At 37.4% G+C, this 24,096-nt stretch overlaps 1 protein-coding gene across 11 annotated transcripts in view; it reads right to left on the bottom strand.

Moving 5' to 3' along the window:
- Nucleotides 1–882: 882 nt before the first annotated feature.
- Nucleotides 883–24,096, bottom strand: part of C2CD5 (C2 calcium dependent domain containing 5) — a 62,071-nt gene continuing 38,857 nt past the window's right edge. For 3 of the 11 annotated variants that reach the window (XM_065742451.1, XM_065742444.1, XM_065742448.1), the window contains 16 exons: nt 23,580–23,768; nt 21,869–22,060; nt 19,680–19,866; nt 18,669–18,833; nt 18,197–18,337; nt 15,907–15,970; nt 12,020–12,081; nt 11,096–11,194; nt 10,709–10,798; nt 10,235–10,322; nt 9,148–9,234; nt 7,061–7,111; nt 5,949–6,050; nt 4,925–5,115; nt 2,352–2,498; nt 883–1,765 (listed from right to left, as the gene is read on the bottom strand). In XM_065742451.1, the coding sequence (XP_065598523.1) occupies nt 1,634–1,765; nt 2,352–2,498; nt 4,925–5,115; nt 5,949–6,050; nt 7,061–7,111; nt 9,148–9,234; nt 10,235–10,322; nt 10,709–10,798; nt 11,096–11,194; nt 12,020–12,081; nt 15,907–15,970; nt 18,197–18,337; nt 18,669–18,833; nt 19,680–19,866; nt 21,869–22,060; nt 23,580–23,768 (1,987 nt within the window). In that variant the 3' untranslated portion in view covers nt 883–1,633. Of the gene's footprint in view, nt 1,766–2,351; nt 2,499–4,924; nt 5,116–5,577; nt 5,669–5,948; nt 6,051–7,060; nt 7,112–9,147; nt 9,235–10,234; nt 10,323–10,708; nt 10,799–11,095; nt 11,195–12,019; nt 12,082–15,906; nt 15,971–18,196; nt 18,338–18,668; nt 18,834–19,679; nt 19,867–21,868; nt 22,061–23,579; nt 23,769–24,096 lie in introns of those variants that run through there. The other 8 variants (XM_065742449.1, XM_065742446.1, XM_065742452.1 and 5 more) reach the window with 6 other exon arrangements.

Raw genomic sequence — 24,096 nt, forward strand, 5'->3', positions numbered from 1 at the left:
TCCTTAAACAGCTGCAACATGAAAAAGATGGTCATCACAGAATTATAGGATGGCCTGGGTCGAAAAGGACCTCAAAGATCCTTGAGTTTCAACCCCCCTGCTGTGAGCAGAGCCACCAAGCACCGGACCAGGCTGCCCAGAGCCACATCCAGCCTTGCCTTGAATGCCTCCAGGGATGGGGCATCCACACCCTCTCTGGGCAACCTGTTCCAGTGATCTGAAATTATTCTACCATCAGCTTCACAGAGGAAAGAATTTTGCCTTGAAAATAATCAGAAGAGCTGCAGCTCCCCACTGGTGGTATAATTTGCAGTAGTTTGGGCCGTGACATATTTTCAGTTTTGAAAACATTGACTGTGTGAACGTTCTGCTGAGCACCTGGCTCAGCCACTTCAAACACAATTCCTTACCTCACCAAATGCCAAACAAGCAGCTGTAACACCAAAGAGAAAGCCCCTCTGCGGAAGGCAAGAGCGTGACATCTTTAATATGCATCCACTGTACACATTTAGGTATTACACACGTATAAAAAGGAGAGGTATTTTTTACAGAAATTTATTGTGCAAAGAATGATTTTCATGCTCATTTACAATGAAATAATTACTTTTAACAAATAACCATGCCTTCGCTTAACTTCAACACTAAGCAGACTATTTACATTCAAGTTTACACCCTTGTTCAAGTTCCACGTATTGTCAGATTTAGGTAAGAATGCATCTTCGGATCAAAGGTTTGCATCTTCTACACTGAGTATCACTGACTTCCAGAAACTTACAGGAAATGACAAAGAAAAACAATGTGTAGGAGTGAGCATCTAATGTACACTCAGCCTGGCGTTTCCCATCCCCCATGGAAAGGGGGCTGCAATGTACCTCTCTACACTTTCAGAGGACGTTTTATGATTCCTTCTTTTTTTGGCAAGGATGACATTCCTTCGGGAAATCAGCTTTATGACAATTCTTTCATAAATTCTTATATAAAAAAATATTCATTTTGTCAATAAAGTGAAATCAGAACACAGCATCATGGTCTGACAGCTTTGTAAAAACAGAACAAAAACCATTTCATTTCATTTCATCTGATAATAATTTAAACAAAACAAAACAACCCAGCAGTTCTCCAAGAGTTGAAAAGCATTTTCGGCGTGCAGAAATTCCAACAGAATTTTGGTGCTGCTCCTTCCTCTCCACACCGCATGACCTGAGCCAAGTTCAGGCTCTTCTCACCTCCCCATGCTGCCCCAGCACAGCACAGGCTGCAGACACAACCTCAGCCACAGCCCACGTGCTCACACCCCCTGCTGTCTGAAGTGAGCTGGGAAGCGCCTGACACAATAAGGGAACTCGGAGGTGGTCCTGAATTTTGACGTACTGCAGTTCTGTTGAACAGCTGAAAAAGGCAATGGGATTTCAGTTCACTCCTATGTGATGCCTCCTTTCTTACTGTACTTCTTATCACTGCTTCTGCTTGTCTACATTCCCAAGGAGCCCACAATGTTTCCAAATTGCATGAAGAGGCCCAAATACAGCGATTGTCTTACACTTTGGCTAACGAGGTTCAGGGAAGATACTGATTTTGAAGATGCATTCCCACATTTTAATCAGTCTGGAAGTCTATTTCACTCGCTCTGTCTTCACGTCGTGACATCTCCCCCAGTACTTGTGGGCTGGGAAGCCACTGGAACAGGCTGCACCGGTAGCACCTCCAACTCAGATTCACGTACAAAGATGACCGCATCTCCACTTACGTTTATTAAGCACTGGGCCTGGGAAGAAAAACAAAGAGAACATACGGTTACCTAACATAAAAGTAAACAGGAAACATGTAAGTCGGTGAAGATCTGAGAGGGACAAATTCCCATCCATATCCCCTCACTTTTGTGCTATGTAGATTCTCGTGAGACTAGCAACACGCAACAACCTGGGCACCTGCTCTTCACATCACTGCTGTTTTGAATTTACCTCACGTACCAAAACAACCACAGTCAGCTGTCACCTCCTCTAACTAAATTTTGCCACTTCATGTCCAACATGAACCAAAATCTCCATATGAACAGGATTAAAAAAAAACAAAAGCCAAGTTCATCACTGCTGTGTTCTCCTGTTTGTCTCCCACCGTTTACTTCGCCCTTAGTGAACTTAGTTTCTTTTTATCCGTTTGGGAATTAAATATAAATCTGCAGTTTTTGGTTAGCTGGGGTGCAATAGCAAGCTCTTGGCATCTTTAAAGAAACACAGTGATGAGAGATCCAGAAGCGCTACACACACAGCTCTACGGAGAATTTAAAGAACAAAAAGCTCCTCTATTTCTGTCATACAAAGACGAGCACTGCGATCCATGCCACAACTCACCTGATTTTTGTTTGGATTCTCCATGAACACGCACTGCTTCATGATGTATGAGACAACCGCATTGCCTCCTAACGCCGCAACGTGTGCTCGCACCATCGCGAACACTTCGGCAATAAAGGCATGGAGAAAGCCACTGACACCACCCTCCTGAAATGGGGGGGAAAACAACATGGTATTTTATGTTAGTTATCGTGACAAGATGCTGAATACTTCCCTTACGTTTTATCCACTCAACACATCAGCAAACTTGGAATTGCATTTTGTACAGAACCTCAAACCCACTCACCATTTCACGTGTCACAGTTAAACCTCAGATCAGTGAAACTCATGGCCTGAGAAAAGGAATCACAACTGGCTATCGCATACACCCATTCTTTCAGACATTCCTACATCTCTGCAGGAACAGCAAAACTCAACTGACATTTGAGTATTGAGTTTTCCTTTCATCAGGAAGAATGCTGCCCTTTTGTTTTTTCTTGAAAAGTGGGAAGTAAATACAGAATAATTTACCCTGAGGATTAAGTCATGGAGAGACACGGAGCACGGGGCAGCCACTATAGCTCCAGGTATGCAATGACTGTCTTCAGTTCCCAACATTCACTAAGAACAGATTCCTCAAAATACAAAGCGAGCAAGCACTGGTCAGAGAGCTGAGATGCTGTTCAGGCTCTTTGGTTTCTTACTTGTTTACTTGTAGGTGGTTTCAGTTGTTCTTTTTTGGGGGGGGCACTTGTACATGCCATTGGAGAATAAGAAACCAGCAAGCAGAAGAAGAGAGAAACTAAGGTGGACTTTAACAACTACAGCCTGCCCTAACATCTACTGGAAAATGTAACACCTACCCCAAAGAGATTCAAAGACATCAGGACCAGAAATAACACATCCTGGATGAAAATTAATGAATAAGAGATCAAATATAACTTCACGAATCCATGCATAAAGCATGAATGAAGTCACCTGCAGCCAGAAATCATGTTTTCAATACAAATCTGTCATTCCTCGTGAAATTTACATTTTGTCCAACTGTTCTAACAGTTACAGCAGCGGTGAAAAAAAATCTGTAATATAAACCTGATATAAAACGTGATGACAACAGATAATGAAAGATTGTAAATATCCACATGTAGACTTCAAAGCTTAAGAGCAGTGGATAAACTGAACTTAAAATTATCAATTTATGAAGTACAGTGTCTTACATACAGTTGAGCTGATTAAAGGGTTCGTATGGCTTCAATACTCCGTAAAATACCGTAACCAAAGTAGAAAGCAAAACAAACACAAATATTGCCAACTGTTTTTATGTAGACTTTTCAATAACATTGCTCACATTGGATACAATGGCCATTCAGCTCTGACTTTATCACAGCCTTGGGGCAACACTCTGCAACCACTATTAAAGCTGGTTTGTGACTCAGTCTATACAGCTGAAATAAATATTAATTAGCTGCCCTTGGTGATGCCAACAGCAACTGTCAGCATCACAAAAACTGCACAGGTTTCCCAACTTCATGGAGGATCCAAATCAAACACCTGAGCAACTTACCTCTGCTGGGATACATTATTACAGTCAGCCAAGTTTGCACATCAGCTATTTAATTTATAACTACACAAGGTGGAGTTAGAGAAAAAGCAACCAACGCCCTAGGCCTACCTTACTACATCCCTTTCAAAACGTTGTCCTTTTCATATAGACTTCTCAAGTAAAAAGGAACCATTAATTGCATGATCCAAACAAGAGATTTGTCTGTTCAAAGCACGTACATGGAACTTGCAGCAAATCTTATCGATGCATAATTAGCAACAAACAGCATACTTTTCAGTACAGGCAAAATAGATGAGATACATTTTATTTCTAGAAATTGTGGCAGAAGGATGCAGCTATTTCCCAAAAGAAAACTATGATGAGAAGGAACACATCTTAGACATTTATGACACAGATTTATGTTACTGAGAATTCAGCGAATGTAACATAAAAGAAGTTTGTACAATGGTTATATATAATATGGGAAACCTTTATCAACCAAAGAATTCTAATATCTGAGCAGACTGTGAAAGTTCATCACTGAGCTTGCTAAATGAGAGAATACAAATGAGCACAGCTCTGTTTGGCTGGGTTTTAGCAATTAAATGATTCTCAGTTTGGAGTTTAAAGGATCCAAACTCCCACTGTTAGTCAAAGATGTGTTTTTTCATATGGCTCTGTTTAAGAACCTACAGTTGAACAGTATACTCAAATTAGCTATCAACAATGGCCTGAGGATAAGTAACACTTTCTTAACAGTGCCAAACACAGAGAAGTTCTATTTTGCCAAAAGCAGCACAATGCAACAAGACCTGTCTGGATGCCTACCTGTGCAACCTGGTCTAGGGAGCTGCTCTGGCAGGGGGGTGGACTCCATGATCTCTAGAGGTCCCCTGCAAGCCCTGCAAATCTGTGATCCCCACTCAGCACCTTGCCTCAAGTGACGAAAACTCAATTCAATGTGCTCAACTCAAATCTCTGCAGATACCATATACGCTCAGTTTCGATTATTATTGTTTTTCCAAGTACAAATCCCTGATATACAGCTCACCTCACGCAAAGAAGTAGTTTCTCGTATAAAAAACATGTTGATTATCCCAAGGTATTTGGTTATTTTTGCCCGAGGAATAAAAGAAAGAGGTGTCATCTTAACAACAGAGACGGTAGAATTGGTACATGATGGAACAGAACGGTGTCGTAAGTATCCCTCAGCCAATGGACTTGCTTTATCAAGTGAAGCAGCTAAACAGATGGAAAAGAAAGAAGAGAAAGTAACTACCCAAGTAAGACTACTGTTTCTTAAAACAACAATTCTTCTTTATGGTTTCCAAATAGCTTGGTGACAACATTCAGCTGTCTGTGATGCTCAGCCATACCATGTGAGAAAGGAAATCATCATGCAATGCATGCAAAAGGAGACAAAAAGCTGAAATGGAATTTATTTGGAAGAGTGGCATTCCTGCAAAAGAAAACATCGAGGCGAGTAGCTGCACATACAACAATCAGTTATAAAGTGAAGATAAAGAAAAAAAGTGCCAACATTTTGAAATACGTATTCTGCCGGAGAAACAAATTATTATAGGAAGTGTGAAAGTTGTTGTGTTTCCCCAGTGCAGCATTTCCCATTAAAACAGATATTAATCTCTACTAATTTAAGCAAGATAGTCAGACCTGTGGCCAAAGAACTACTGAAAAAGAACTCACCACTTGCTAATTTAGTGACCATTGCCTTGACTGTCACCTTGGTGATTGCTTCCTGTTTCTCACCAAAAATTTTCCAAGATCATACATACACCTACATCCATGCAGTGTATGTTACATAATTAGTAGGCGTACACATTTATCCATAACTAATATCATAACTAAGTGAACACAAATACTGCATTTTGCTCTTTACGATACCACTTCATAAGCCCCCTACTAGCTTACACAGACATTAACACGTCTTCACGCTCAACTACTCATTCTACATGTGACCTGCAATACTACTGCTGGGTGAGAAACTCCACTATTCACCACTGGGAAATCAGAGATATGTCTCAGATTATCATAACGTGGTAGAAACAGCCGCCTACTTGTCTTAATTGATCCGCGCCTTATGGTCTGAGCTTTCAGTTTAATGAGCTCTATCCAGCTGTTGCATCTGTCTGCAAAGGAACTGTAATCAACTGACGTTGCTGAAAACACAGACAGAAAAACAAAAGAAAAAACAAAGAAAAAAATATGGATGATGTCTCTCCCTCATCTCAATGCTCCTTCTGAGGAAGCAATTATCTGTGTCTGAGAGAGATCGAACATCCCTTTCCAGGTCTGTTTAAAGGAAAAGTTACAGTATAAGTCTGGACTTGTCCAAACCAGTGTACCGATTTCTGGTGATGTCACAGTTGTAAACCAACTGCCTGAGTGGGACTTCAGCACTGAAAAAACATGCAAATACAGCCATTAACTCCTCGTGCTAGATTTCTCAGTAATTTTTGTTTTAATCCCACGTGAGGTATTAAATTTTGTTTATTTTCCAGTTTACCTAGGCCCTGTTTAACTTTAATTTTCACTGTTACTCCTTTCCTCCTGAAGAGCTGCAGATGACAATGTAAACTTCCTAACTACCTTTATCAATAACTTGATGTAAGCCTACAGACTGAAAAGAAGATTTCCTGATGAGGACACGAGTCAGAAGCTGAAACAGCATCTGCGTTTAAAACATAAATGAATCTTCTGTGACAAAATGCTGTCCTCCTTCTCCACCCCCGCTATCAATTACAGTGGAAACTAGAGCTGTTCCTGCTGTGAGTTTTTGCTATTAGTTTGGGGGTGTTTGCACATCTTTAAAATAAAATAAGAAGCTTTGCAAACACCGTTTCTTCATGATCCTGAAGAAACGGAAGGAACACATGCTAACTTCAAATTAAGACCAGGTATTAAAAGCAAAAAAGCTCTCTCAGGGAACTCATTTTCTGGCAGATAAAATGACCCCAATTTATCTAACAGAAAACCCCTTGTTATTAACAAATAGGCTTTTGTAATTAAAAACCATCCAAATATTATCATATCATCAAGCCACACCAGAGCATGCATTCTCAGTTAACTAGTAAACACTTCCTGGATTAAGACACATCCAAAAAGAGTATACCAATGTCCTAAGAATGATCATTCTGTTCTGGCATATAGCAAAATTAAGTAAACTCACCTCTCTGAGCAGCAGGAATACCTGAGTGGGAACTTGCACTCTCCGAGACTTCTAATAAAAGAAAATGAATTTCACTCAGATAATACATGGGCACCATTAACTGTGAGCCACATAGGATGTGACAACAACTTCTTTCTTATGCAAGTTTTATAGTAAGTACCAGAAAAATCTCCTATATAAAACACCCTACGTCATGTACCTTGTAATTTCTAACAGATTACAGTAGCATTCAAGTGCTAAATTCCTTTAAACTTTCCAGTCATCCACAACCCCCTCACAATACAAAGACATGTGAGGATGGAAAAGTAGATTCCAGAAATTCTTCTCCAGACTCCTCCCCAATCAGCCTCCAAAAAAGCCAAATGGGAGGGTAGGACTGCACAACTTCTAACACCTCTAGACTTGAGCAAGATTCCTTAAAACATGGCTCATTCTCTAGGCTCCAAACTTTCTTTGAGCTCAGTTCATGTAATAACAAGTAGCATCTAAAAAGTACTTGAGGTTTTTCCACACAGTACACAATTCTCACTATCCCCTTCAGCACCAAACAAGATAAACAGCTGATGAGTACTGAAATCAGTTACAGAAATGCTGCCAAATGCAGACATGGGGACAGAAGATCAAACAAAATAACTCACCTTGTAAGCTCTGTACGTTGAGAATATTGGGTTTTGAGTCAGAAAAAAATTGTTCAGAGAAAAATCAAGACTTTATTCATTTTTTTATTCTTTAATCTTTCCTTATTACATTATTTGAAGTTGGGTTAATGGACAAATTAAAAGTCACTAAGTGAAACTTTTGAGGTTTTTGTATCGCAAGTATGGTAACAGCACTATATTTACCAGCAGTCATTACAATATAAATATCGGTGCTTTTTTTTTTTTTTAACTTATAGGAAAACAAATTTTTTAAAAAGGTGATCTGTATTTTAAACAGGCTACTAAGTAAATCTGCATTGAAACCTCAATGTCTACTTGCAAAGAAATGACAGCTGAAATAATTTTCTATCTGAAAACCCGGGAAGCGAGCGATGGTACAACACGGAACGTGAAGACCACCAGATAAGCGATCTACATGGACAGGCTGCCCTCTACTGGTCAGTACCTATCCTACAAGCAGTGCAGTGTGACAAGGAACAGATATTAGGCTCAATTACACCGCAGGCAGGTGAGAGGGACATTGTTAGTCACAATGCTAGTAAAATAACTGAAACCTAAAAAACACCTCCCTCTCCCTGCACTCCACAATGCAGTTGGCATTCTGGGCTACAAAGGCACACACACTCACAATCAAGCTTTTCATTCACAAGAACAACAAAGTCCTTCTCCTCAGGGCTACTACTTTCAACAAATTCTTCTAGACTGCACTCACGCCTGGGATTACCCCAACCCAGGTGCAAAACTTTGCACTTGGCTTTACTGAACTTGATGTTGTTTGCACAGGCCCACCTCTCATCCCTGCCCTTCAGCATGTTGGCCACATAGCACAACTCTGTATGGCACACAAACAAGCTGGGCATGCACTCAATCCCACTGTCCATGTTACTAACAGAGGTGTTAACCAACAATGTAAAAGGAAGTAAAGATAGAAGACTTCAATGAAAGCTGTTTAACACTAACTATACAAGTCTAGGCCACTTTCACCTCAAAAAAATTAATGCAATTGTGCTCAGCTGAAAAGCCAGCATTTGCTGGTGTTTCTCACTGCACAAAAACACTATGAGATAGATAGTTATTTTATACGGCTCACCTGTAGAAGCAAAGTCATATGAGACAACTCTAATTATAAAGTAATTCATAACTCTTGTCTGTGAAATGACACCCAACACAGTGGTTTTAGAACATTTTCAATAAACTAAACATAACAAAAGCAAAAAGAATATAGAAAATCTATCAAAAAAAACCAAACAAACAGACCTGATATGACTCAAAAAATGGACTGTAGGAGTGAGTGTATTTATTATGTGTAGGTAGAACAGAATATTTAAAATGAAAATACAGATATTTTACGGCTACTGCAACAGTGGAAGAGTCATGTTCAAAATCAGTAAGAAGGAAAGAGTTCATTTTTTCTTCCATATAACCAACCTTTAGCTGCTGAGAAAGGTTGAGAAGCAAGGGGATCGGAGCTAAGTTCCAATGGAAATTGTAGCTGCTCTTCATTGTCTGTTGATGCTTCAAAGAAAATAGATCAAATTAATAATTGTTTCAAAAATATGACTTGCCAGCAGAAGCAAGCACTACAGATTCAGTTCTGTCAGGTCTGACTGGAATAGATTTTTTCAGCATGAGCATATAGTAGTGCTGTTCTGCCTGAACAGTGAGGTGAACTGCAATAAAACCAGCTGTAAAATTCAACAGAGCATGTGTTCTACTTCTAGAGTTTAACATTTTTTTCCTGAAAGTATTAAAGTCAACTTATGCATCTTTTAATTTTGATTCTACAGTGGAATCTAGGTTAGATATACACCACAATAATAAAAAGCTACACTTGATTTATTTCATGCAGGAAAAATTGTACTGCTACTACTTAAGAAGGTGAGATAGGATTAATATTTTAGAAAAATATAGCTCTGTGGTCAGCTATTAAATTCCATTTTTCAGAATGCAATACTTTCAAAGCACCTTCTCTGTAAATTCCCACATATGGACTGCATACATACGTTTCTAGCATTAAGTGGTGCCTCATTAGAAAAGGCTGAGCAAGCTAGAATTCTTTACTTTCTATAACGCTGTATGCTTTACTGATCCCCCAAAAACATATCTGACTAAGATTTTTTTGGTGAGATTTTTCTTTTGTTTTTATTATTTTTGTGAGTTTGTTTTATGCTATGTGCTTTCTTTTTCCCCCAACTACTGTAATCCATTTTATTCCTTCTTGAAGTAAGGGCAGAAGTTCTTATAAATAACCACAATGGCTTATGACACGTAGTTCAAAATACAATTAAAAGACTCCCAAGAGTTACATGAATTGTTTAGAGAAAAATATTCTAAGAAAGATGGTACACAGAACATGGAAATAGCAAACATTACTTTCCTAAGACTGTAGCTTTGTCTGTTAGATACAAACATTGACTACCTGACAAGGCATCCTCCTACTAGAGGTCACATACACGAGCTCCAAAAACTCTGTTTTATAGCTATGATTTTACAGAACAGGCCTCAGAGTATTTACCTCTTTTCTGTGCTTTTTCTGTAGGGGGTTTAGCTGCTTGTAATGCTTGATCTTTGTCAAATGTAATTGCAACAGCTGTGACTGCAATCTGCAAATCAGAAACACATGGCATGTTAGCAACTTTCTCTCTTATGCAAAATCCAAAGCTTTTTGGAAAAGAAAGCCAAATAAAGAAAACAAACAAATAAACAAGCAAAATGCAACAAAGCTAACAAAAACCCACAAATTTTTCCACAAGAAGGGAAAAAAAAAACAGATATATTAAAAAGCCTTCTTCACTGCACAGCATAAACAGGAATACTAAGGTCTGCTGTTAGAACATACGTAACAGTGTTTGTCCTCTGTTTACAACTCTGTTCATCAGTTCGTTCACTCTTTCTTTTTTTTTGAAAGAGAAATAATCATAAGAACTCCTTATTACATCTTGCAAGAGAGAAAGAAAGAGACGTTTAACTGAAGAAGCAGTTCACTTACCTGAACTATTTCATCCTCTGGTAGAGACACTGTAAAATTTACATGACAAAGGCAGCACGGAACCATAGACCGCAGTTTAAAATACAAGCTCTGTTGAAGACAAAAAATTATTTAAGAAAAAAACGTTTGCTTCAGAGAAATTAATGGTCAAAAGTCTTCTCTAGAGTACAGTACCAATAAGAGGACTCATTAAAAAATCTTCAGAAATCTTTAATGTACTAAAAAAGGCTAAATCCATCTTTACAGAAGCTTGCAAAGTAATTTCAGGTACAGTGTAGTTGAATTATGAAAAGCAACTATGAAGAAAATGTTACTGTCATTATAGTTTCATTTCACTTTGTTTCCATTGAGCAATTCAAGGCATGCTTTAAAATCTAAGACTCTTACCTTCAACAGGTTCTCACATAGGTCATTGAAGTTCTTGTTTAGGGTTTGGTTTGTTAGATTAATGTTGCTTAATCTGGATACTCTTACTGCTGTGAACATCTGAATTAGAAACACACAGTTAAGACAAATGAGACAAAAATGGAAAGAAAAGGAAAAAACTAATGAAGCACTTTTTCAAAATTTTACAAAAGACAATCTCTGCAAACTACAGCTCATGAATATATGCAGAAGGTGATTAAGCAAGATATAAAATTCTGTACGTCCTTTCAATTTGCTTCATAGTCATTCTACCTTTAAAAAATTTTCAACAGCAGAAAATACAATGTATGTAAATTGTGTACAATAATGTACAGAATGATGGAATGTCACATACAGATACACAGGCAATCACATCAACCCGAAAACATGCTGCTAATGCAGTCATCTTGTTTTCAGACTCAACCTCCATTTTTGCAAAGCATAGTCCTGCACCATGCCAATTTAGATCTGTTTCAACTCCCTCTCTGCATGTGACAACTGTATGGTATAAATCAGCTCAAAATATTTAATTATAAACAGAAGTTTACTTTTTTCCTCCACTTTGACTTTATCTAATTCTTATTTATCTTAAAGCTATCAAATTCAGTATTTCACACTAGCCAACACTTTCAACATCTGTTCAAGAAGCTGTAAAATCTATCCAGGCTATTAAGAGTGCAGGAAAGCCTAAAATTCATATTTACTGCAACTATTTTTCTAATGTTTGCATTTTTATAACAAATTGTTATACAACAATATTAAAAAATACCTCCCATATTTCTAACACAAGAGTATCCTTTTAAATTCTCTCTCAAAAATATATTCCAGTTACTACTGCAACGTTTCAGCAATTAGGAAGGAAAATATGATTGTAGTTTTATGGTTTATCTTTTTAAATAACCTTACTTGGATTTCCGGTGTCCAGTTATTTATACCAGGCATAATTTCTGTGTTGCAACTGTAAAAACCTGTAATGAAAATGTATGGGCAAATTAAGTCGTACTCTGAATATGAAAATATTTTTGAAGAAATATACACAATCCATTAATAATAATTTCCCTTGAGTTTCTCAGAACATTGGATAATAACTGAAGTACAAGAACAATACTTAAAAGAAAGAGCAAATCTGAAGAACACAACATAACTTTCATTATAAATAGAGTTTCTATTACTCATACTGAAGTGAAAAACAGATAGGAAAGACTGAACTCATCACTTCTAAAACAAATACTCTGACTACAGAATTCTTATTCTGAATGTTTACCCAACTGCCAAAAAGTAAAGCTGGAACTGTCATCATGGTGAGTGACAACAGAGAGATTAAGCAGAAATGTGTCCTGCCCCATCCCCCTGCCACCCTACTCTGCCTCTGCCCTGGAGTACTGCGTCCAATTCTGGGCTTCTTGATATAAAAAAGACAGAGATCTCCTTGAAAGAGTCCAGTGGAGGGCTACAAAGATGATAAAGGACATGGAACACCTCCCTTAAGAGGAATGGCTGAGAGACCTGGGTCTGTTCAGCCTTGAGAAAAGAAGACTCAGGGGATGATGTGATCGACATTTATAAATATCTAAGGAGCAGGAGGCAAAAGGACGAGGCTGGACTCTTCTCAGCAGTGTGTGGTGATAGAACAAGTGGAAATGGCCACAAACTGAAGCATAGGAAGTTCTGCACAAATGTGCATGGGAACTTCTTCCCAGTGCAGTGACGGAGCAGTGGCACAGCTGCACAGAGAGGTGGTGGAGTCTCCTTCTCTGGAGACCTTCAGGACCCACCTGGACGCCTACCTGTGCAACCTGGGCTAGGGAGCTGCTTTGGCAGGGGTGAAATGCAACAGTGATAACTGCACTGAAGACTGGCTAGCTCATGTCCACTGATGCTGACTGGTAAGACATGCTCCCTGGCTGCCTCATGGGGCCATTCCCCACAGAATCCCAAAACAGGAACCTCCTAGCTAGCTGGTCCTGAGGACAGAGAAGTGTACAAAGCTGCTTTTTAGATATACTTAAGCATTCTCATTGGCAAACACCAAAAATCCACTACTTAGCTCCTAAGAAACTAAGTACAAACGAAGAAGCTTACTAAAAATGTGCTCGTAGGACAAGCTGAAAAGATAACCCTTGACAGACAGCACAGAGATGCTTAAAGATACTATCTAAGGATTGGAGTGCAAATATTGGCACTTACTGAGAGAGACTTGAAGAGATTGGAGAACAACAACAAAAAATCACAACAACTGAACACTAGGGTAGGAAGTTATCAAAAGCGTGTTAAGTAACCCTCAAAATTTGAATATACATCTAAATGCATTCAAAAGAGAAAAATCTGGTCTTCGTAAATGCACAAAATAAGCTAGAAAAGAAACGGTGGAGCAGCTTGAAAAAAGTATAAATATGAATTAATTTTGCTTCAGAACATCAAAAGCAGAAATCTCATAATGAATATTTAGAGAGAATAACAGGATAGCAGACCATACATATTTTCTGCATCCATGTTCACCCTGGTAGAGAAGGTTTTCACAATGGTGGAAAACTAGTTTATTGTTCAAAGAACTTGTGTTAAATAGAAGTTTCTGAAAGAGTTACTGAACAAACAGGCAAAAGAACAAATAGAAATTCATGTAAGCAACAGGAAAGGAAAAAGATTAAATAGTTGACTAATTGCTAATGAACTCACTACCAAAGGAAAGGATCCTTTCACCTGTGGTATTTAGGTGCTTTTATGTGACCAGAAGCTATGAACTTACATGGTACAGATATTGGCACTACTGTCCTCTGGAAGCAATTCAGAAAATGAAATTAATGGGCAGAAAGAGCAAGAAGATACTGAAGAGAAGTTGGTATCATTTCTGTAAATAGAAGCGATGGCTCACACACCCACTGGATTTCTACCAAGGAGTCAGTAAGCACATAAACATCTGATGGATAACATCTGTTTGGGACATCAAAAGGCATTTGGTAAGACAGACTCTTTAACAGACAGATATGCTGAAGGATACAACAGAATACCACTGAAGGAAATACAACTGGTTAAAAGACTAAACAGGTCAGAGGAAATGGTCAAATTTTACAGTGGATACATTTATATCTCAAGAGTTGCATACTTCCAACACAGCTTATCTGTAACAGGATAAAACAAGGTGACAGCTGACAACCTTATTTTAGGGTAGTATAATCAACTGCAGCAGAACCTAACAATGGATAGTAAGTACATAAGAGATTAGATTTAATATGAATAAATCACTGGTGCACGCAGAAAAAATTTAACATCATGTAAATGCAGTGATAATCTCCCTGTTGGCTATAAGTTATGAGAAACAAATGATATGGTCATAATAATTGATAATTATGATAATGTTAGTTCTGGACTCAACAGTACTCAAAAAGATAAATATTTGTAGCAATTACTAGGAATGCTACAGACATTCTCACAAGCATGGGTAAATTCCAGAAGATAAAAGAGGGGTGTGACAAGTGTGACCAAACTTCTGTACAGTTGATGACCACATCAGCCTCTGAGCCAGATCAAGAAGTTCTACCGAGAGGGATGTGACAGATGTCTATAAAACCACAGATGGAACACAGAAAACTGACAGAAAGCAGTAACTCAATTCACTGTTCTCCCCAGTACAGTAAAGAAGAAGAAGGAAAAGGCTAAGATGGTAGCTGATTCAAAACAAAGGGAGATGGCTTTTATAGGGATGCAAATTCTGATGCAAAACACTGGGTTCAAAATGCAAACAGCAAAAACAGAAGAAAAGTTTGATAAAAAGCTTCTCTCTTTCAAGATGCTGCTGAAGTACTAACTATTAGTAACGTATTTGGGGGATTACGATTTATTTTACTTGCTCTTACTTTAATGCAGTACACATTTTCCGCTCACCTGTAACAGCAAGGATACACTGTGTGATATAGTACACCTATTTCTATGTGGGGCTTTTAAATAACTCTTAATAAATCTATAAGCACACTAAAGGAATTACAAATTACTGCATTTCTATTATGTGACTTTACTGCTGTCTACAGAAAATGGCCATTACCGACTTGGACAAAAATGCTATGGGTGATTTAAGAACTCCAAATCATATTCAACTTCACTTTCTCAACAGTAATGACTTCAAAAGCACTGAAAACAAACACATTAAAGTTCACAGCACAGCAAAGTCACAAAGTAAGGATATCGTATGAAGTCTGTTCCAAAAGTAATGTCTAGTATTTTATTATGTTGGCCCACAACATCAGAGGTGGATGTTGGCTGCGTGGCAGTAGAAGCTGAACCTTCCCACCAACACACCATTCCACCACTGTAGCTTCCATGGAAATAAATAAGTAGGAGGCTTTATTATTGGAGTGACGTAGGTGTATGTGCAAGATAAATGAGAGTGCTAAAAGTAAAATGGCAAATTGCTTACTTCAGTAATGACACTGTTGTGTCACATTATATGGCAAAAAATAATTCAAAGTACCACATTCCATACTTTTATTTTCATTGACCACGAAACCTACTAACTTGCCACTGAGATTCTAAAAATCTCCAGTAACAGATCCACGTGAATTAACTACAAATTTGCAACTATGGTACAAATCAGTAAAATACAACCACATAAACACTGTGCTTAGCTCAGTTTTCAATGAGCAACATATCCCCATGAGTCTTAATAATTGTTATTTAGAAAATTTTCACTTAGAAAGTTCTATCTCGTCATGTTGTTCACAAGAAGATTTTACAGGCCACAGAGCACATTAGAAAATGTTGTTGAATATAATAATTGAAAATTATTGTTTTAACTATACCAGAAGGTGGTGGAGCATCCGTCAGCAAAGAATGTACATCTTCCATTGCATCTGTATCATCAATCTGGGGGCAGGGGGGAAAAGACAGTGATAAATAAAAATCACACTGCTCCTCTAGTCAGAAAGATGTAAAAGTGATGTTATGTAGAGATCTGTATCTGACAGCTAAGCAGAGATTTTAAAAAAGGATTCAACCAATCAACCTTCTGAATTTAACCCAAGAGCACATAGTGTGCTTAATGCATGGAAAATAGTTCCCTTAATTAAACAGTATTAATGATGTGCACAGAATACACAAGAATTGCACACAATAAGAAGGTGACAATAAATATTTGAATTTTAAAACAACATAAAATTCCAAACAAGGTATCACAGAACTTAGAACTTTTTTCAGCTAAGCATTCCTGAGATCAGAGTCAGGAGCTTTATTAAAGCTCCTGGAATACAGTGACTCATTACCAATTTCTTAACAAGGGATACAGTAAAACAATGAGAAGTCTCTTTTCATTTCCCCTATAAATAAAGACTGAACCACCAAAACACATAAGTGCACATTATAGGATCAGTACATTCACATGATGGAAATCAAGCAAGCGCAGTCCCTTAATTCAGAGTTGCCCATTCTTTATGGGGATCCCATTTTTTCTTACCTACTCTGAGTAGCATTTATAGGGTACTCTGCTACATACTTTCGTTTTTCTTTTACACATGGAAACCTCCTGCTATTCCCCCAAGCACTTCTACCATGCTTGATAAATAAGGTAGAGGCAAGAATTCTCCAAAATAGTAAAAAAGGGAGCTTAACTCCACTTGCACTATATAATGCAGTTCTTAAGTAGTTGATCTTTGTTTATAGAGGATCAGCATTCTTTATGGGGACACCTGGAGGAAGTTTGCCTGGCTTCCATCACCACTATCCCTCTTCTATTTAACAGATGTAGATGCAAAAGGGAGGTCATGCTTATATTTTTCAGATATTTTTCATAACTCCTACATAGGATTTCTTACAATGAAAAAGTCTTCAGGTTGTTTCTTTTTTTTTTTTTAATGCAATCACATCACGTTCTGTGATAGTCATACAACACTTGAGCACTGACTGAAGCATCTTCTGATCAACTCATCTATTTAAATACAGTGCCTCACGGTACATCTCTCATTATTTTTGTTTAGAGGATATTAATTCCATTCTTCAGAGTCTATACAGACCATACCAGCAGCAAGGTTTCTTTTAGGGACCTCCCAATTTACTTCCTTTGATCCTAGTATACTTGGAATGCACTGGAGAACAAAAGTGTACTCAAAGATCAGAAGTGCTAACTAATCTCTATTTATTAATTATACCAACTGCTCACAATCTGTTATTTTTTTCACTCTCCTTTCCAATCTCCGTGGTTTCAAATTAATGCCTATTACAGCATTCTCACATTCCCCCTATCAACAGTTCTTCTGTCAGATTATTTTCCATGAAGGTAGAGTTTTGTGAAGATTAACATAAGTAAAAGTACTGAATGCATATCAGGCTGCAATTACATGCTGTAACTTCATTTTTTTCTTTTTGGTACGTGAGATCTGGTCTTTATAACCCTTTTAACTACAAAAACAAACCAAAGCTGTAGTGTTCTTTAATAACTGATCTTTTCCTTCAAATTTTACACTGTTAAAACAACGTCTGAGTGAAGAAAGAGGTAAAAGAAACGTGTTTATCTGCAGATGGCTTTTGTTTCTAGTTGTAGCTATAGATGGAATTGGATGGTATTCCCCTAAGCTTTCAATTTTTAAACTCAAGAAAGCGTCAGCTGTAAGTTCAGAAAAAAAAAAATAAGACTTCATTTATGTTCTCTTGACACCTGTTTTTCTGAATACTACCAGTTCTAGAGACTAATAATTCTGAATATCAAAGTGTAACAACAAAAGCTTTGCAACAGGAAGAACACAGAATCAGCAAGGAAAAAGTGTCTTCAGTGTGACAATAGAAAATCATATTGTTCACAAGAATGTACGTAGCTTTAGGACTCCTCATGACTATTGCTTGCTGTAGGCAGAAGAGCATTTCTCACCAGCTCAGTTATAATTTTACAGACTGCTTACACGTCACAAATATCAGCGTGACATTTTTTCTAATGATACAATATGGAAAGAAAAAAAGGAGTATAAATTTTAAAACTGTCTTTGGAGATGAGTAGTTATTTTTTTCCTGTCTTTTTTTTTCTTGTTTGTTTGATTGATTGCTTTTAAACATATGTCGGGAAAAGAAAAAAGTGTGAAAATTAGTACTGAAAACATTTATCACCTCTAAAACAAAAGCATCCTTCTTCCCATGTGAAAGATCTAGCTCTGTAACTTCATCAGAGCTTTCTGACTGAGATCTCAATAACCTGGAACGTTGTCTTGGCTCTGGAATGGGAGACCCAATGATTTCTTCAGGTAATTCCTAAAAAAGATACCACAATGAAGTTGCTCAGTGTAGCTCTAAAAAGCCACTTCATTTCTAAGTGATTTCTTTACACTTTTAAGAATCAGAACGTTCTGAAACTAAATTTTCTGAGAAATAAATCTACAAAAGTACAAACTGATTTGGTTACGTGGATTGTCAGATACAAAAAGAACAGTATGTTCCCAAAAAATAGTGAACATATTATACATCTCTATTAAAAATAATTTATGTTACAAGAGAAGAAATCTAAGAATTCAAGGATATACGTAATATAATTTGTGTCGGACTCAGAATGCACTACTTCTAAGAATACAAAAGCTTTACTTACTGGGGGATTAATCTCATAAAGTTCCTTGTTTTTTGCTATTGTATCATTTATTTTCTTCTGCATGTGAGATATATGCTGCTCATAGGTGCCATCATTTGGAGTCTTCCCAGCGATCTGAATACCACCAGGTGTTGGCAAGGCAGCTAGATACACGCCTGTTGCAGACTTTTTAGAAAGTCATTAAGAAAAAAGATACTCTTCAGCATCTTCAAACCTCCTACACAAGCACGTACTTCTAATATTTTCATAGAAATAATTTTCAATAATGGTTACACTGCAATGGAGAGCATTATAACATGTACATTACAGCACTATCTCTTCCCGTAACAAATTCATCTCTCCCTGCTGCTCACATATGTAAAATACTTGTCTTAAAATAATCTCCCTCATTCTCATAGATCTTGAAACAGATCCGTTCAGACAAAAGAACCATGGAAGCCACTCAATATTACCAAACCATTTTCTTATACTGATGCAGGAAAAAGCAGAATTCACTATTCTTACCCTACATGACAAAATGAGATTAAAAATATCACAAATGAGTGTTTCCTCACTATACCTCAGAGACTTTCAATCTATCATTTATTTATTTATTCAGAACTATCAAATACAAGGCAACAAACCTTTCTCTAGTCGGCAACTAACCAAAGGATGTAATGACTTTACTTGTCATGCAACTTGAGGAACAAGGATCTCTGACCTTCCAATAATGCAATCATTTTTCTATAATTTATGACACTAAGCTGTCTAAAGTTTCTTTTCCTCTCATTCTGTCTAATAAAAACCTTCTCCAGCAGTTTCAAGAGGTTTCCAATCTTATTTTCTTGCACTGAAAGACAATCAGTCTTGATTTGTCAGCAGACACCTTACTTCTTCCCACCATTTTAATTTATTCTTAGAATGACATTTTAATATCTCTAGCTACCCTGAATTCCACAACACATGTACATCTTTGTCTTGAAAAACTAATGTAAGAAAGCAAAAAAATCCCAAGATTAAAACAGTACTTACTGCCAACCCCATTAGCATATTTTCACCCACAGTGATTTGAATTCTCAGCCCAAAGAGAGCATTCATTCCTCTCAGCTTAAGTTTGTTCATCAGTTGTGTGTGCACTTCATATTCCATAAACGGCAGGAGATTACTGATAGAAGTTGCATTTGCTTCTGCTTGAGCTTTCTTCTTTAGACGGCATAACCTGATAATAAGAAACACTATATAACAACAGCAGACAATTCTAACCGACTGTTGAAAACAGAAAACGATCATAGGATACTTTCTCACTTTGCTGTATCACCCAACACAACTAGTTTCTTGTCACTTGTGCTTTTTTTTTCTATAATAGTCTGACAGCACCAAATAACTATTAAACATCTGTTTTATCTATTTCTATTGCTGCAAACCTCTAAAAGTACAATTTCAGGAAATTACATCTGCTCGTAGAACTTGAAAACTTCGTATTAATACAGTTATTCAAGTCATATTTGGGAATAAGGGGAAAAAAGTAGAAGAAAAATCACTGCTCTCACAGCTCAAGCAATAACAAAGTCAGAAATGCTAATTTTTATGAATTAAGAAGGCCATAGAAATACCATCTCTGACTATACTGCTAGTCATATTCCATTCTTCAGACTTAGTCCCACAGGCTGAAATTCAAACACCACACTAGTGTAATGATTGCTTACTTTCAGTTACAGAACACCATTCAAAAAGAGCAAACGATAATTATATCTCCTAGTGATGTGATGACATGTTCCCTTCTAAGGACCACATTCCTACATGACCAGAAAAATGTAGTAATTTGCCTAACCCTAGCAAGTTCACCCCAAAATCCTTCTGATCATATTTTAGCTCCAGGTCTTTTTTTTTCCCTTCTGGTGATCGATGCTTGAAATAATATCTTAAAAAAAAACAAGACATCTGCAAGCACTCAGATACTCGTGACAGAGTTGATTTTCACAATGGTGTTGAACACAGAGTTTAATAATGCTAAGAATACCAGTAGAGGAGTACGTAACACACCTCTACAGTAGCTCCAGTAACTCTCCTCTAGCAGAACTCAGAAAGACTCAGGACCCAGTAAAAAACCCTAAGATGAGAAGTCCAGCTGCCTTCCCAAATAGGGGTCAGCAGTGAGATCATCCAAAGGATGGTGACTGTCCAGTAGGCTCTCTAAGCAAACTGCTCCACTGTCTGACTGCTCTCATAAGGAAGAAGTTTTTCCTTATGTTCAGCATGAATCTTTATTGCTTCAACTTAAGGCAAGTGCCTCTTGACCTTCCACTGTACACCACCCTGTCTATATCTTCTCCACTACTTCCCCTTAGGTGTGAGAAGGCTGCAATTAGATACCCCTGAAACCTTCCTCCCTCCAGACTGAATGACTCCAGATTCCTCAGCTTCTCCTGTCAGATCAGGTGCTCCTTACTCTTTTGGTGGCTCTCCACTGAACTTTCTCTAATGTGTTTCTTAGCCCTAGAGGAAAACACAACTCAAACAAATACTTTACTAATTGATCACTTTCAGTTTGGTAGAACTAACAACCTGAAGTGAGTGCAGACAGTTATCCATCTCCATGTGTCCAACAGTACAGATCCCACTGCAGAACCTAGTATGCTTGTTACCATCATCCAGGTAGGTTATGAACCATAAACCACAACTTTTCAGCCTAGCCACCCAACTGGTTATCTACCCACACAACTAGCCACCCACACGTACCATACACAGCTAACCCTTCCTTTCCTTCTTTCCCACTGTAAATCTCCTTATTCCCTTTTTCAAATTGAAAGGCCATAGCATGAATGTGACACAGCTGACAATTCCACAGAGTTGAAGTTACGGACATAAGCAAAGTATTAATACAACTGACTTTTTGAGTTTGTTGAATTGACAATGGAATAGCTGTAACAGATCATGTTAGCAGACTCGAAGAGTAACTTAAAAGTATAGCAACTCTGACGTATAATCCAGGAAGACAAAACACAGCAGCATTCACAAAAGTTACTGAACAGCCCATCAACAGACATGCACAAAAGATGATGGGAAGAGAAAGGTGGCATTCCCCTACAGTACCTTAATAGTGTTGTTAAAACCTAGAATTCAGCATGAAAACTTAAGCTTTAATAGCATATTCAGTTTTAGCAACAGGAATTCTTTCTAAGACCTCAAAAACTTTACAAAGAGAACATTTTGATCAATACCTGGCTTGAATAAGACACCCCTTTCCAATAACAGTTGCCTCTACAGGAAGATCAATTGTGGTGAAAAGGACATCAGGAACTTTTTGCTTCCTGCAGTTGTAACAGTAAGTGAGGTGAGCAGGGAATGGCATGTTCAATTCATCGTATGGTATATGGCAAAATCCACAACCTGGTGGTGAAGCTTCTTCAATCCTAAAAATACATTATGGAGAACATACTTAAAACATCCACATCTTATTAGAAAGCACCAATATGTGCACACGTGCATTGTATTTCATCAAGAAAAGGTTAAAATTCAGTTGCACACTACTAGCTAATATAGAAGTTAGACCTGTGTTCAAACTTATCATATAGGGATTGAGTATAAACAGTGGCCAATTTATGTACTCCTAAAACATTACTGAGCTAGCTTTAGGCTCTACAACTTTTTAAATATAGTCCATGGTACAACACATTTACAGAGAATTTGCTGTACCACATATAGCAGTCTCCTTTATCTGATTGTATCCAAAAACCTACTCAAGCCTAGTAAGTAGAACATAAGCAGTAGAACAACCATCCTACTGAGAAGAAGCACAACAGTTGTTAACACTGCAATACTATTTTCTATGACAAAGTACCAGCAGGAAAAATCCAGGAGTGAACACTGTAAAAAATATGAACAAGGAACATGTATGCTAACAACATCCCTGTAAACCTACTTCACTTCACATAGCCCAATGCTTCTCATTGATTTTTGAGGAGAAGCTTAAAGCAAATTGGAGCGATTTCAAACATTAAGCATCACTTTGGCAAGCATATTTTGTCTCAAACATGGGCTTTTTCTGTCTGGTTGCTTTATCCTACTTTGTTATCTTAGCCAAGACTCTCAATAGCAGTGAAATACATATTTAGATAAAAACATAATTTCCTTCACAATGTGAGCACATTTCTTTCTTTCCATCTCTTATTTTTCTGACAGAATGTAGGGTGATATACTGAATATGGAAACAAACATTTGTGTTCTTGCTACGTTTTTCAAGACCTTATCTCCACAAGAAGATAACAGCCTCTTGCTAAAGTTAAAAAATAATAAACAGCATAATATTAGCAGGGTTACATGCAAAAAGTAATATAAGTGTTAATATAACAAATAGCCTTACTTGTGACTAAAGTAATCCCTTCAAATATATAATGACTTTTTCAACAAACACAATAAGGTACTAGTATATATTAATCTAATTTTTTTTTTCCAAAAGTAACTGTCAATAATCATTCTTTAAATTTTATGTGTAAAAGCAGAAACAAAGGAATGTAGCAGGAAAGATCATGGTTTTCCTTCAGTTTCTTGATTTTTGTTTCATGAACTTCACCTAAAACACACATCTTGTGAAACTACCTGTGATCATCATCATTTTACAACTAAGCTATTTTATCTCCTACACAGCTCTTAAATAGCACACAGAATTTGGCTTATCATACAACTTATCATACAACTGTCATTTTTTCGATGTGATATAAAGTTGAGAAAGGTACCTGAGGAGTGGCAAAGAGAAAAACTGAGTTATCACCTGTGGTTAGTATCAAGCGTGTTACCTTATTCAGACTGTTAGAAATAAAAACAGAATATCTAATTTGTTGTAGAGTTCCATTACTTCTGTTGTTGTTGTTGTTAGTGAAAAGCAGAAAAGTGGTTGGTCCCCGCATCCTGCACTGTAACACTGTAACCTACCCTAATAGAGAAGAACTATCTTGGCTGTGAGGAAAAAAATCAACCTCTCCCTTCTCTGACCCTATGGAAAAGAAGCCAGGCTGCCATGACAACCTTTGATCCAAACAGCCTTCCACGGTGCCATCCTGAAGAAACCTAGGGTTCAGTACAGCTGCTGTGCCAGACGCGGACAAAATACAGACCTCTTCACTATAAGAGAAAAAAATTACAACACAGTGAATTCCTACTACTCAGCACAACTTTTAAATAAAACTATTATATTAGAAGGCTTGTACTTAACTCTCAGTAAATTCAATATAGCTACTAATTTTATGCATTCGTTCTATTTTATCCATGACACCTCACACACAATCCTCTTTCAGTATTTAAATTATTTTATCAGTAAGCAAAGCAGGATTGAACAGAAAGACTAAAGAGCCTTGCCTATGGTTATAAAGAATATAATACATTACCACAAAGGTTACCCGGGTTTTGACTCTACAGTTAATGAAAAGAAACCCAGTCATCCAACAAAAGC

The sequence above is a fragment of the Cyrtonyx montezumae genome, unplaced genomic scaffold (assembly GCF_038088225.1).
Source record: "Cyrtonyx montezumae isolate F1298 unplaced genomic scaffold, pur_monq_1.0 scaffold_3, whole genome shotgun sequence".
In the NCBI taxonomy this organism is placed as follows: Eukaryota; Metazoa; Chordata; class Aves; order Galliformes; family Odontophoridae; genus Cyrtonyx; species Cyrtonyx montezumae.